We start from the raw sequence: 14192 nt of genomic DNA on the forward strand, positions 1-14192 counted from the left end.
CAATGATCCTGTTATTTTAGGCATACTGCATTGGACATACTACGTATGGGGACATTATCTTTTTCTGGCATTTTATATAGTATGGTAGCATGGGTATTGGAACTCAACCCAAGTGTATTCTAGACTTTAAATGAGTTGATCTTTAGGGGATACATTACAAATGAATGCAATACAGAGGCCTAAGTAGAACCTACCACGAGACATTTATGTATGTGTATGTGCTAACCTGGAACACAGAATCATCCTCCCATCCTCCAATTATTGGATTCATAAAGATAGGAAACCACACAGAGCATTTAACAGAAATCACATGAGGTTTTTGTAAAGGTTAGAAATGTATTTTATAAGTTACATGAATTTTAGAGAAATTACTTGTGTACAAAACGTATGCTAATAGGTAATCAAATAATGCCACGGCAACTTAACTGGCTAATCTTACAAAAGTAATTGCCTTGTGTATGGGAGTGCTCCTAAGCATGCTCCCACTGTACAAACATTACACAGAGCAATAAAAATTGCAAAGGAGGAGCAAAATTAACTGGTAGAGATTAAAGCAACAATGTTCCTGACGATCACTGGCAGTGCAAACACAATGGCAGTGAAGATACATTTTTGCCCTCAACACCCCCCCACCTTTTTTTTTTTTTTTTTTTAAAGAGATCAATGCCAATTACCAATAACCCAGTCAAGCTTACATATGATAGAAAATCTGCCTCGAGGTCTTACAATAACTGTTTGTCGTTCCAGTATGAAAAGGAAAGGGCATGTGAGCTTGTAAACAATTGCAGCACAATTTGCTGGAGGATGAAAACAATCAAAACTTAAGAGAATTGAAATACAAACATCACAAAAAAAATTAAAAAAAAGTAAAAGATACTGTTACTAGCAGTCACATATTCAATTACAAACTAGAATGAAATGCCTTAGAATCAGTTCTTCAACTTCTGAGTGACACATGAGTTGAAAAACTGGCGAGAGAAAATTAGGTCACAATCAATCTGTACATATTTTCACCTATGCGCACATTTCTCAAAAGGAGTAATATACAGTACATTACATGTGTTAAGAAGTGAAATGAGAATGTCTTGTTAAACATTTGGCAAAAACATCAGCTCTAAAGACACACAAGTGTGCATAGATAGGAAAATCTAAAACATATCCTTATACAAACACGTAAAATCATCAAAATACAACTCTTACGATTGTGAAATATTAAAAAGATAATAAAAAAGGCTAAGATGGAGATATTTATAGTCATTATCAAAGCAGTACCATGTTATGCGTTATGCAGTAAAATAAGTAGTAATGGTTGTTATTGCAGTATCCATCAAAGGTTTAGTGTAACTGCTTTGGATTATTTAAGCAGTGGAGATGCAAAGAATTTTCCTTGGCGAGAGAATCCGACTGCTGATTTACTCTTGCTCCCAAATCTGCAACAAAAGGAGTGCACATAATGGCATTAGGAGTCAAAGCCAATTAAACAGAGTCAGTGAAGGATAGTGAGATATTGTACAGTAGATTAACTTCTATGAAAGATGTTCAAATGAGTCAGCCCTTTTCTCTAAATCTGAAGTTCTTTATAGCTTTCCTAAAACATTTGAATCAGCAGCACACACACACCATTCATTCTGGAGGCAATTAATCATGACATCATTGATTATACACACACTGTTGAAACCGGGCAGGAGGGGAAATGTGTTTGTGCGTTTACCTGGGTGTCAGCGTGGACTTCATGCGCTGAGACAAGGAGCTGGAGGAGGGGGTTTTATTGAGCTGGTGCTCCGGAGTAGTCAGAGGCCCCAGCATGCTCACTGCAACAGCACAAACATTACAATGAAATACCAACCAGCAAACAACCACAAACTGTGCCCAGACTCATACGAAGCGCTGCAGAAAAGCGACGTCTAGTGAGCCCTTACTTCTCTCGGGGGTGGCATAGCAGTTTGCGTTCTCGATTATCAGGTGGTCCAAGTTGGGCGGCTCGCTTTCTAACATCACAAACTGGCCCCAGTAATCAGGCGGCAGCGCCAACAGACGCTCCACAACCTGAACAGAAAGATTAGCAAGAAAGCAAAAGATCAGGGTTGTTTCAGTGTGTTGCCTCATCCTCTTCCAACAGTGCTGAACTGGTTCTGTAGATAGCCCTGGGCAAGACAGACGGAAAATACAGGAAAAAAAAAGAAAAAAAGTGGGGTATATAATAAAAAGCTTTTTGGTGGCATCTGTATGTTGTGGTAGGTCAGACTCCCATTAAGCTGGGATAAAATCATGTTTCTGCTAATTAGTGTGATAATGATGATCAATCACTTTAAATAGTTTCAAATGTGTAAAAACGATCCTTTGATACTTAAAATTAAAAATGATGATCTCATCTAGACGTTGAGACTTGAGTTTTGCCTCTGTAAACATTTTGATTGAGAGAAAGTAGAAGCTTTTCATGAAGTAAACGATGGTATTTGTAGTTGGCACTTGATGTGATATATTCAGCGTCACTGGTTATAATGTTATCTCATTAATATCCGCCTCACTGCTTACATGAGTTAGTTAGTTCACATTAAAAGCATTCAACTGGCAAAACATGGGGTGGATTGTATTATGAAGCAGTCACAGGAGACGCAATGTATTTGTGACCAAGGTTAAAGCTGACAGCAAAAACAAGCGTCTATTTTACTAGGAAAGACTAAATGGATTGCAGCTCTATATTGCGTGTGACGGCCATGATTCATGAAGCAGGCGAAAATAACATGCAAACTGTGTAAAAAATAAATATATTTTTTTTTATTAAATCTGTGTGTGTGTCGCGTTAGGTCACGGCAGTTTCCTGCGGCGTCGCCATTAAAACCAGCCACGCTTGCCTCACGCATGAGGCGTTACTTAATCTGCAATGGAAAATGGAGGACGGGGCACCGCAGCCGAGCAGAGCCGGTACTAGCAGTGGGTAAGCGCCATTAGATTTGCAATGAACAGGTTCTCCTCCCCGATTCCCAATACCCCCTCTCCTACCCCATACCTCACTCTTTTTGTTTTGAATTGCTTTTAAGTTTGGTTGCATTTTGTATCTCTTAGTTATGTTACTTTAACAGGTTTAAAACGTATACAAATGTGCAATAGATTTAAAGTGAACAATTTTTTGGAAGATGATACATTACACATTGGAATAAACTATTAATAAGTGTCTACAAGCAAACAAGACATGGTCCTTTTCTGCATTTTTAGACAGCGGATCAATTATACAAATTTTGCTCGGTGCAATGGAAAGAGACAACCCAGCCACAGTGAGCTGTTAGATGAAGAGCTGCAGGCTAACTCCTTTTACCATGCTCACCAGCTGTTGCTCCTGACCTGATGGAAAAAGGCCAGTTGTACGCAGTCTTCTTTATCAAAACAACACAAGATATTATATCGATATTGTGATATGAGACTAGATATCGTCTTAGATTTTGGGTTGTCTTTTCATGCATTACATTAAAGTTATGTCATTTTCTGAACTTACCAGACTCCTGTAACTGTTCCATTATTTGCCTTTACCCACTTAGTCATTATATCCACATTACTGATGATTATTTATCAAAAATCTCATTGTGTAAATATTTTGTGAAAGCACCAATAGTTAACACTACAATACTGTTGCGGTATTAATAGAGGTATTTGGTCAAAAATATTGTAATGTTTGATTTTCTCCATATCGCCCAGCCCTACCAGTTGCTCCTCTGTTGTATTTCTAACAAAGTAGCTGCTTAATGGCGGTTTACTTTAAAGTTTTCTAGGGAATTCTATAACTAAACACTGAAAAAACATGATATACAATAGGCGTGATGAGCCGTTCAGGCCTACCTTAGGTTGTCGTTTGGTATCCTGTAGGATTGTCATCGGGTCAGGGTTGGGAACGGCATGACCCAAAATAGTTGGCCCAAACACTCGAGCCAAGTTACTGATGTCCATCTTTGTGTCCAAACTGTCAGCAACTCTGAAAGAGTTTAAGATTTAATTATGTCTCTTTTGGGTTTACGAAATAGAATATACACAATTTAAAGTGTATTTTAGGTTAAATGAACAGAATTGCCCTTTCAAAAAAAAAAAAAAAAAAAAAAAAAAAATAAATAAATCAGATGAGATCGAGGGGTTTATTAAATTCTTAGCACATCTTTCCCTCAAGCAATTCAACCCACTTAAAGTTAGAGGACACAGCAAAGTAAAACAGTCAGTTACAGAGAGACATCAGCTAATCCCAAAACTCAGTTCGTAGCAGGAATTTGAAAGGCATCAAAGCAGAGTAAATGCATCTTAATCAGCTGTGCTGGGATATGCATAGCTGTAACAGTAGTATTTTATTTAGAGGAGAGTAGCTGCTAACCTCTGAAGGTGGAGGACTAAGAAAGCCAGCGTGTCTCTGTTGGCCTGCGGCAGGTCACTGATGGTTTGGTACATCAGAGCTACGCTGTTGTCGTCGTCTGAAACCTCTGAGGGGGAAACAAAGAAAACGATTTTGTCAGCCGAGACCAAGAAATGGGAGGTTGTGTGGATTTATTAACAACTTGAAGGCAAATTTAACAAAAAAAAAATAAAAGGGCTAACAAGCTGAAAGATCAATCTCTTGTTTGTTCCAGGCAACTTCCCGCCTGAGGTTTCCGTAACTGCTCAAAACAAATTGCAAAAGCAAAGTAGAAGCGCTTATTAAACCTGCATTTAATATGTCTGTTGGGTACACTCCTGCCATCCATTAAGAAGTTACACAAAGTTGAAGTTATTTCAAAGTCTTAATTGTTTTTATTTAAATGTGAGCCATTACTTTTTTTCCTATGGAGCCCCGCCACAGCATAAACAGCTACCAACATAAGCAATCTTTTCTAACGCCAGTCTCACACACATACACATACCGGCTGCTTCCATGAATGTACGGTTGAGGCGGAAGGTGAGAAGAGGCTCCTTGAGGTTCCTCAGGAAGTCCTTGAGGAGGCCAGTTATGGCATGGATATCGTCCACCTTGCTGAGCACGGGAACCGTTTTGCTGCGGAGAAACTTTTCCTTCAGGTCCTTCACTGTGCGATCAGCACCGGAAAGACGGTACAGTCCCGCCTGAGAGGAAGAAATACAATTATTCATTATTTACCGTTTCATTTTGTTCAGTTACTGTGCCCGGGCCACTGGTCGCCTAAAAGAAAAATTGTTCCTGCACGCAACTCACCCATAAAACACCAACTACATTTTTATTTGTGTACAAATCAAACAAAATAGATGGTGCTGGTAGGCATAAATTTGGACAGAGCCAGCTAGCAGGTTCCCCCTGCTTCCAGTCTTAATGCTAAGATAAGTTAATTAAACCAAGATAAAAGTCTCCTGGCTCTAGCTTTGAACTTAGCACACAGAGATGAGATTGGTATCAATCTTGGGAAAGTGAGCAAAACATTAAACAGAAAGAAGAGACAGCAGCAAAGTCATAAAGCAATCAAGAGACATACAGCCACAGCCAAATTACAAATGTAATCTCTCAGGAACAGATAGTCAAATCTTAGTTACAGCTTTCTGTCACAGCTTAGGGGAAAGATATCGGAGATAATTAATGGGATGTGAGGCTTTACTAGCTCACACATTTCCACATGTTTTAAGGACAGATGAACACCACTCACCTCATGCAGGCCCCTTTGCTCGATCTCACTGATACAGTGGACTACGAGAGGAGGAATCATGGGGGATGTGTTATGGACGTAGTCTGCGAGCACACCCTGGAGACATTTGAGAAATGGGGTAAACTGTCAGCACTGTGATACACTTCGGCATTTACCCGCACATCATAAAGACAAAAAAGGTTATGAAAATGTTCTCACACACCTCTCCGATTTTGACCGGTGTGGCACCCATGTTGGGGATGCATGGCAGAGGGCAACGCTCGCGACACTCGGGGTGCGAGACCACCCTGCAGTCACGGCACTTCAGTGAAATCTTGCCAAACTTGATCCTCTTTCCACAGGGTACGCACGATTCAGGCTTAATGACCTATGAAAAGACATTCAACATGATTTTGGAGGCCGGTAAAGATTGTGGGTCAGCAGCTATGTGGAGCTAAGAAATTACACTTTGTTTCTTCAAATAAACGCACTGCATGAACAAGTTTCTTTACAGACGCCAAATTCTATTAGGAGTAGATGATAACAAATGAATAAACTTTGAGTTTGATCTAGTTCATTGGCTTGATGGCAAAACTAGTAACTCCCCTTAATCTAAAAAGTGCTAACATATGCTTTTCTAGTCAGATTAAATGGCCGTCTTACAGTTTTGGAGACAAACTCGTGAAGACGGACAGCCCCGTGGCTCTGCGGAGTGCTGGGCGCTGCTTTTCGCTCTCCCTCGGGGTTGCCAGGCTGCTTGAAGACATCATCAGACTTGACAGATTCAGAGTCCCACTCCATGGCAGCTGAACAGAAGATAAATAAATAAATACCAATGTGTTACATGCCATGACCACTGAGGTTATAAGAAGATAATGTTGATTCACTGATTCTGATCACTGCATATTTAGACTCAAACAGAATAAGAACATTACAAATAATAGGCGGATGACCACGGTCTTATTAATTCAATTATGTTTTGGCGGCATCACAACAGGGCCCTGTTTGTATCTTAAAAACAGAGTTTCAGTAGATTGGTTTGGTGGATGATGATATTAGCCTAAATTTAAAATGGCTTAAAATTGTATCATGTTTTTAATAATAATAATAATAATAATTCCAGGCAGTGTGATGACAACATTTTAAAAAATTTTGACAACAGAAAAGTACAATACAAATGTCCCCAATAGGCTGAAATAAACTAATCACTTGGCCCTAAATGAATTTTAACTTTAGTTTAAATAATAAGTTCACAAGAGAAGAGAGAATTCACAAGCTTAATTAAACCAGCTGACATAATACTAGCCTGGATAAGTTAAACCACATATGTAAAACGGGGCCCAGTACAGCCCAATGTTACATATTGCTAAATAAGAAAAACCTTACCAGTCTTTCTCCTGCTGCGAGTCCAGTAAGGAACAGACTCGATGGTTGAAACAGCCTCAACAGGTCCTCCATTCGCAGGGACTGTCACTGTGGTCTTTGTCACGAGGGTCTCATTTCCCTGTCACAAATTAATAAAAATAATGGTCAAAACAACCACATACAACCAAATTCTATCAGAGCCCAACCGTATGTTCTAAGAGCTGGTTACAGGCTTGCAACAAAACATCTGCTTTTCAATTCTTTATATTTGGAGTGAGTGTAGTTATGTGTACATATTTCAGTAATGAAAAAGCAAAAACGCACCCTCTCTGAAGTTCTGCCTGTTGACCGAGACCGCTTGGAGGCAAGAGGAGGACCATCGATATGATTTCTTGAGGAGCGCTGAAATCAAGACAGCAGACATGACATCTGTACCTCCAGTAGACATTAAGCCATTCTTCCAAACAAGTGTTCAAAGGGGTACATGTACTTAACATACCCTCTTTTCTCTTTTCTTGAGTCGCACTGTCCTCACATTGGAGGAGTCCCAGTCCTGTCACAGATCGAGCACATCAGAATCAGATTGCAAAATTGAAGGAGATCACTTTTTACTGTATAGCATATGATGTTTATAAGAGGATACTGAAATGGGGAGTGCTTACAAGAGAGTCATCCGTTTTGTCGTAGCTGATATCTGACAAGATGGAAGCTGACTCATCTATCGTCATTAGTCTATCAGGAGGAACAAAAAAATATGTGTCAAGCAAGCCAGCAGAATTTCCTACATGCAGAGATTGTTTACATATGCCATTTCATCTTTAAAAAAAAAATCTAAATGGGAATGTATTTCAAAGTTCAGAGTGGTTTCAAAGTGTTGCGGAATGGTGCATTCATGTGGTAAATAGATGGAGATGGCAGATGGGAATAGATGGGGGGAATTAGTTCCCCAGTTTCAAGTTAGCTTGTGAATACAATTCTGCATAAAATCCGACCGAGTCTCAAGTGACCGATGTTCCCACATGCAAATGAAACCCCCCACAGGGTAAATCACCAGGAACACTGTACTCCACGTTTTACCATAGGGCCCAAGAAACGGGTAACAGTTTATTACCTTCGGCTGGTATTCTGGCTGGCTGCTGCCTGGCAGTTTGTGTTCAGGAAGGCTAGAGCTGAGCGCTGCTCTGCACTCAGCTGGATGCTGTTGGAGGATCCCTCACTGGTGAGGAGGTCCCGGATCAACTGAATTTGACGGTCCTGTATTATAGAAATGCAAGCAGAGCACAAATGACACTCATTTAACTAAGTAAATTAACAGAAACTTTTTATTTGTATTCTTATTCGTCACATACACACCGCACAATGTAGTGAGATTCAATTACTGCATTTAACCCATCCTAAGGATTAGCAGCAGTGGACAGCTATACATACAGCATCCGGGGAGCAATTTAGGGTTCAGTGTCTTGCTCATGGACACTTTTGACATGTGGCCGGAGGAGCCTGGGATTAAACCGCCAATCTTGTGGTTGAGGGGCAGCCACTCTACCTATGAGCAACAGCCACACCCACCCCAGAGTGGACTAAAATCAATATACACTACCGGTCAAAAGTTTGGGGTCACTTAGCAATTTCCATTCCACTCCATTATAGACAGAATACCAGCTGAGATCAGTTGCATTGTTTTTTTTAACCAGGGTAACAGTTTTCAGATTACATTATGTGTTTACATAATTTCAAAACGGTTCTCCAATGTTTTCTCAGTTAGCCTTTTAAAATTATATCAGATTAGTAAACAGAATGTGCCTTTGGAACATTGGATGAATGGTTGCTGATAATGGGCAATGTAGAGAACAGTCGAGAACCCTATGCAATTATTACATAATGTAATCTGAAAAACTGCTGCCCTGATTAAAAAAACAATGCAACTGATCTCCGCTGGTATTCTGCCTGTAATGGAGTGGAAATTTCTAGCTAAGTGACCACAAACTTTTGATTGGTAGTGTATATCAATAAACAAGGGTCTGCATTTGATCCAACATACCAACTTCTCACAGTCAGACTCAGCCTTCTGTCTGCGCCGGATCTCCACATCTACTTGGTTGCGAGCATGTTTCAGTTTGACCTCCAAGGCTGACCTCTCTGTCTCTGCTTTGGTGAGCACCTCTTTGCAAGAGCCCAGATCCTGCTCTGTCCTCAGCCATTTGCGACGGCAGTCATCAAAGTTTTGTGCTAGCTGGATGAAGTCTGGGAAAGAGGATGCACATAGTTATGTAGTATGGATCTGTACGTTAACCTAAGTCATACGTCTCAAATGATAACGTTACAAAGTAAAGATAAACACAAGAACCATAAACTACTCACTGGGTTCAATGTTCTCGCTGAGAAGGTCAGCTTGCGTCCTCAGCTTTTCATATAAGCTCTGGAGGCTTAGCACAGCACTCTGCATTATGGGCTGTAACTGAAGACCCTTAAAAGAGATATATTAAGTACATTTAATTCATAGGATAACAAAGGTTATAGTTCAATATAGGTTGGGTATGGCTGCTTTTCAATGTAACTAAATTAAGACATGTAGCTAGCAAATGTGAGGAAAGAGGAATTATCATCAAACTGAATGGCGACGAAAACAATGCATCAAAATATCAATAAACCTTAGCCCCTCTGTAACGTTAACGTTACCCACAGGCTCTCCAACGTTATTCCTCATTTGCTAAAACGTTTGGTTTATCTGCTTTCATTTGCAAAGCACGGTGTTTACTTTAACGTTAGCTAGCTAGCTGCTAGCGTTAACTTTAGTTTAGCTAGCTAGCTAACGCTATATCTCATATGTTAGCAAATATTAGCTAGCAACAGTTACCTACCGTTTCAGTACTGGAGAAATGTTGGACAGCAAAACCCTTTTGGTAGTGTTCAACACAGTGAACGCACTGCTTTTTGCTTCTTTTTTTTAGCGACCACCTTGTTGTATCTTTATCCACATCCTTCCACAGCTGAAGCTACAATGAGCGCGTTTCATTTCAAATTTCGCCGCTAGCCAATGAGAAAAGACCACTGCGCTGATGTCAAGGCAGACTTCCGAGTTCGCATTTTTCAAAATAAATCCACCGTAACGGTCGCTCCTCGCAACCAACAACACACAAGAAATAGCTCGCATCAGTACCACAAAAAGGCACAAACAGAAAGAAACGAGTACCAAAAACTATTAATGTTAAATGCCATCTTAAAATATAATGTTATCCATTAGCTAACAATCAAAGAAAAAAACTAGAGAATTAAAAAGCAGGAATCAATGAAAAGAAAAACGTCTGACTTCCGGTCACAACTTTCAAAATAGATTCCATAGCTAAGTGGCGAAGAAACGGTTGCTTCTTGAAATATGTAAGTGGAAAAACGACTATGGAGAGCCTGTAGGCCACTACATGGAGTTTAGTTGACATGTTGGTATGCTGTGGCTGGGAGGTAATGCCCTACATCTGTAGCTTCTGATGGAGCATCAAAAACCTTTGTTTAACACCACGCAGGCCTAGGATATTTGGTCAATCCATCCCTGGCTAAGACATGACTTTACAAAGTATTTTTAATTCGACCAAGACATTGACCCCTGGTATCCTCTTTTGAACAATGTATTCCATAATTGCACACCACTGTGTTCTTCCGTGGGATAATAATATACTGTATATTATGTTCAAACTTTGAAATCAATAATTCAAAAGAGGATTACTGGGGTCATTACACCTATATTTAGACATGTGCATAAGGTGTGACCTGGAAGTTCTTATTAAGGCACTAAAGGCTTTAGCATTCATAATGATACTGAAGTAGGCTATATTATTGTATTATTAACACACTATGATGGGTTTATAATTATTATATTAATGGATTTAATATACTGTAGCCTGTATCCAATTAACCAGCACCAAAATATACATAGGACTACTAGGATAAAATTGGCTGGTATCTTTCACTAAATATTATGTTTATTTATAATTCCTTAATTTTTAAGCTATAGTTTATCACTCAACCTCCTGTCCTGTCATGACAAATTTCTAAACCAAGGCAGATTGGACAAATGCAAATGAATGAACGAGAGTCACCCGTGCACAGAGAGAGAGAGAGAGAGAGAGAGAGAGAGAGAGAGAGAGAGAGAGAGAAAGAGAGGGAGAGAGAGAGAGAGAGAGAGAGAGAGAGAAAGAGATAGAGGGAGAGGGAGAGGGAGAGAGAGAGAGAGAGAGGGAGAGGGAGAGAGAGAGAGAGAGAGAGAGAGAAAGAGATAGAGGGAGAGGGAGAGGGAGAGAGAGAGCCCAGTGAGGACAAACTTGCAAGAAGCAGAGCATCCAGAAAAAGCTCCGCAAGACAACAGTGCAGCAGCTCGGCGGGTTTTGAAGCTCCAGAGGCAGCAGAGCTTGTTGCGGATTACAATGATTGCCACAACTCAACAAAACATGACCACGGACCTGGTATGTGTGTGTGTTTTTTTTAAATTATTATTTATTGTTCTATCCCCACTAATATTTGTATTATTATTCAGAGCAGTGTGTGTGTGTGTGTGTGTGTGTGTGTGAGAGAGAGAGAGAGAGAGAGAGAGAGCAAGAGAGTATGTGTGTGTGTGTGTGTGTGTGTGTGTGTGTGTGTGTGTGTGTGTGTGTGTGTGATCTAGCCTATGTCTTTGAAGTGCAGTGGGGAATTCCTCATGTATGCCCCGAATAAGACGATTATCGATTAGTCCTTTAGCCATTTCATCCATTCAGACTTTTCCGTCAATATTCATCTACTGGACAGCCTGGACTCTGTAGCCTACACTGCGGTGCAGGCATGGTGTGGTAACTCGACGTCCACTCTTATTGTCCTTCTGTCCCATGCAGACTTTTATAGCTTATTATCTGCATCAATAACAAATGCTCATTTTTTTTGGAAGTCTAATATTCAGATATAAGAATTTATCCCAGCAGACAAATGTCTCCTCCGGACCTGCACAGTGATAAAGGAGGCTCAAACCTATAGCCTTCACTGTATGATTGATTATCCCTCTGCTGTGTAGGTGTATTGTCAATGCACAAATACTATGAACCAACATCCTTTGTTTTTGGTCACACTATTAATACCCATTAGCATGCTAATGATGATGCATAATGCATTTAGTGAAATATCCTCAATGTAAATGTTAGTTAACTCAGCTCTCCCATTCATGTGTAACATGCACGTCCGCTCCAATGTGACTTTCCCTGGTTTATTTGATAGACAGTTCACCTATGTTTATATTTCCTACGCAACTTGTGCAACTTAGTCTACTCATCAGTGGTTTAATGTAATATGGTGATAAATGTTTGCATTAGATGAAAAATCACGCTTTGATTTCAATTGGATTTACATGACTGTATATACTGTATATGCATAACTATGTCATATGCAGTGCTTCCTCCTTTGAATCAAACTTTATAATGCTGCATCGGTCATTCTCTACAGTGCTGTGAAACAATTGAAAACCTTTCCAAATCAACTTATTCACAGATCTCATCAAAAGGTCATCCTTGTTGGGAAAGGGTTTCAATCATGAGATGATTAGTACACAGCTGCCCTGCGTGTGTGTGTGTATGGGGGGAGAAAGTGTTTGAGAAACTAGAGGAACAGTTAACCAATGTCTAATTGGTATGCAATATGAGCACAGTGATGTTTTTTTTTTGTTAACAATATATATATATATATATATATATATATTGGTTTTTCTTATTTTACACAATAACAATAATAATGACACAATACAGATATATAGGCAATCCAAACAAATGAAAAACAAAGTACAGCTCATGTCCACAGAAATATATTGGAGGCCACAGGAAACAGTCCACATTAAAGGAAGTTACATCACAGGTCACAAGAGCCTAGGTTCATCAGATTCTTTGCATAATAATCAAAGAATAGTCAGGTCCAAGATAGTTGAAATAGGGCAGCCAGACTTTGTAGAACTGGTCCGCTTTGTGATGTATTATATTAGTCAAATATTCAATTCCAATATGACCTTAAACCAACCCTTAACAGAAGGGCCCTTATCATTAATCCACTGTGACAATATATTTTTTCTCGCAGCAAAAGTAAGAATGTTATATAATCTTTTGCCAGATGTAGTAGAGCATAGTGATGTTTGACATGGAGTGACACACTACACCTTTAGTTTATTCTTACTCACATGTGATAAAATCTTTGTGAAGCGTCTGTGTAATAATGCTGCAGCATTATTGTCTCCTTGAGAGCGCCACACAAGGCTGCGGGGGGGATATAGACAATCCATTATCTGCAAATGTCGCAACATTTCATGCCACAGTCAGTGCTTATACTGTAAAGCAGTTAATGAGGCAAACCTGGATTACAGCTTGTCATGTCAGTCTCCGTTGGTTAGAAGATTAGAAGGATTTAGGGAATAATGTGGGTTGCCATTTGTGTCATATGTTTGCATGCCATAATATTAGACGTGCCATGATACAGTAGGAGCAAAGAGCATTGCAGAGTCAACGTTAATTGACTTGTGACACCACTCTCTGTCAAATTAGAGAATCACAGGTTCCATGCAAGGAAAAAATTGTAATGCTTTGGTTTTGGTTCAGTTAATCCCTAGCAATAAGGAAGAAAATAACAGTGATTTTAATTAGTTTTTAATTAGGCAATATTGTTTTAACGTTCACCCTCAACACTGATGATGTGACATTATGACAGTGAATTCTTATAGTGTATAGTGAGCATATTATAGGCATATTATTTGCTGATAGAGTATTTCTGTATAGTCTCATCCTAGTGAAAAATCACATTCACTTTCTCATATTTCACTGTAACACTACATCATGTCACCCACCCGCAGCTCTCCCACATGTGTTTTACTGATGCTGCTTCTTTCCTAAAGGCAGGAACTCGGTCACTGTGAGTAGCTGGACATGCTGAGGAAAAGCACCCTCATAGCGAAGCCTTTTGTTCAGTCATTTTCTTATGCGTGATGGGGAGCATGAAAAGAATAATACAGTAGGGCAGCCATGCAGCACTAGAGGCTAAAGCGGCAGGTCTTTCATTTCGCAAAAGCTTGTGCTGCATTGCCTTTAGGGCAAAACAATCTGCCCAGTTAGTCCCATATGTTGTCTATATCTACTGTTTTTTCTTTTTTTTTTTTAAATAACCACAAAGGGAGAAACGGTGGCGCATTGAGTAGGTGCACATAAATGACTCTGGATGTGAAGAAAG

The 14192-nt window shown here is 39.7% G+C and overlaps 1 protein-coding gene across 1 annotated transcript; it reads right to left on the reverse strand.

Annotated features, from left to right (window-relative positions):
• Nucleotides 1–648: 648 nt before the first annotated feature.
• Nucleotides 649–10040, reverse strand: racgap1 (Rac GTPase activating protein 1). The gene is made up of 17 exons (XM_028583107.1): nucleotides 9830–10040; nucleotides 9330–9435; nucleotides 9010–9212; nucleotides 8083–8225; nucleotides 7634–7703; nucleotides 7471–7524; nucleotides 7296–7373; nucleotides 6993–7110; nucleotides 6270–6412; nucleotides 5830–5994; nucleotides 5628–5723; nucleotides 4878–5076; nucleotides 4355–4460; nucleotides 3835–3967; nucleotides 1920–2046; nucleotides 1712–1811; nucleotides 649–1430 (listed from the first exon to the last, which is right to left on the reverse strand). Exons 2-17 carry the CDS (start codon nucleotides 9412–9414, stop codon nucleotides 1355–1357), a joined length of 1896 nt encoding a protein of 631 aa, XP_028438908.1. The 5' UTR covers nucleotides 9415–9435; nucleotides 9830–10040; the 3' UTR covers nucleotides 649–1354.
• Between the last annotated feature and the right edge of the window lie 4152 nt (nucleotides 10041–14192).

Source organism: Perca flavescens, chromosome 7 (genome assembly GCF_004354835.1).
Source record: "Perca flavescens isolate YP-PL-M2 chromosome 7, PFLA_1.0, whole genome shotgun sequence".
Classification (NCBI taxonomy): Eukaryota; Metazoa; Chordata; class Actinopteri; order Perciformes; family Percidae; genus Perca; species Perca flavescens.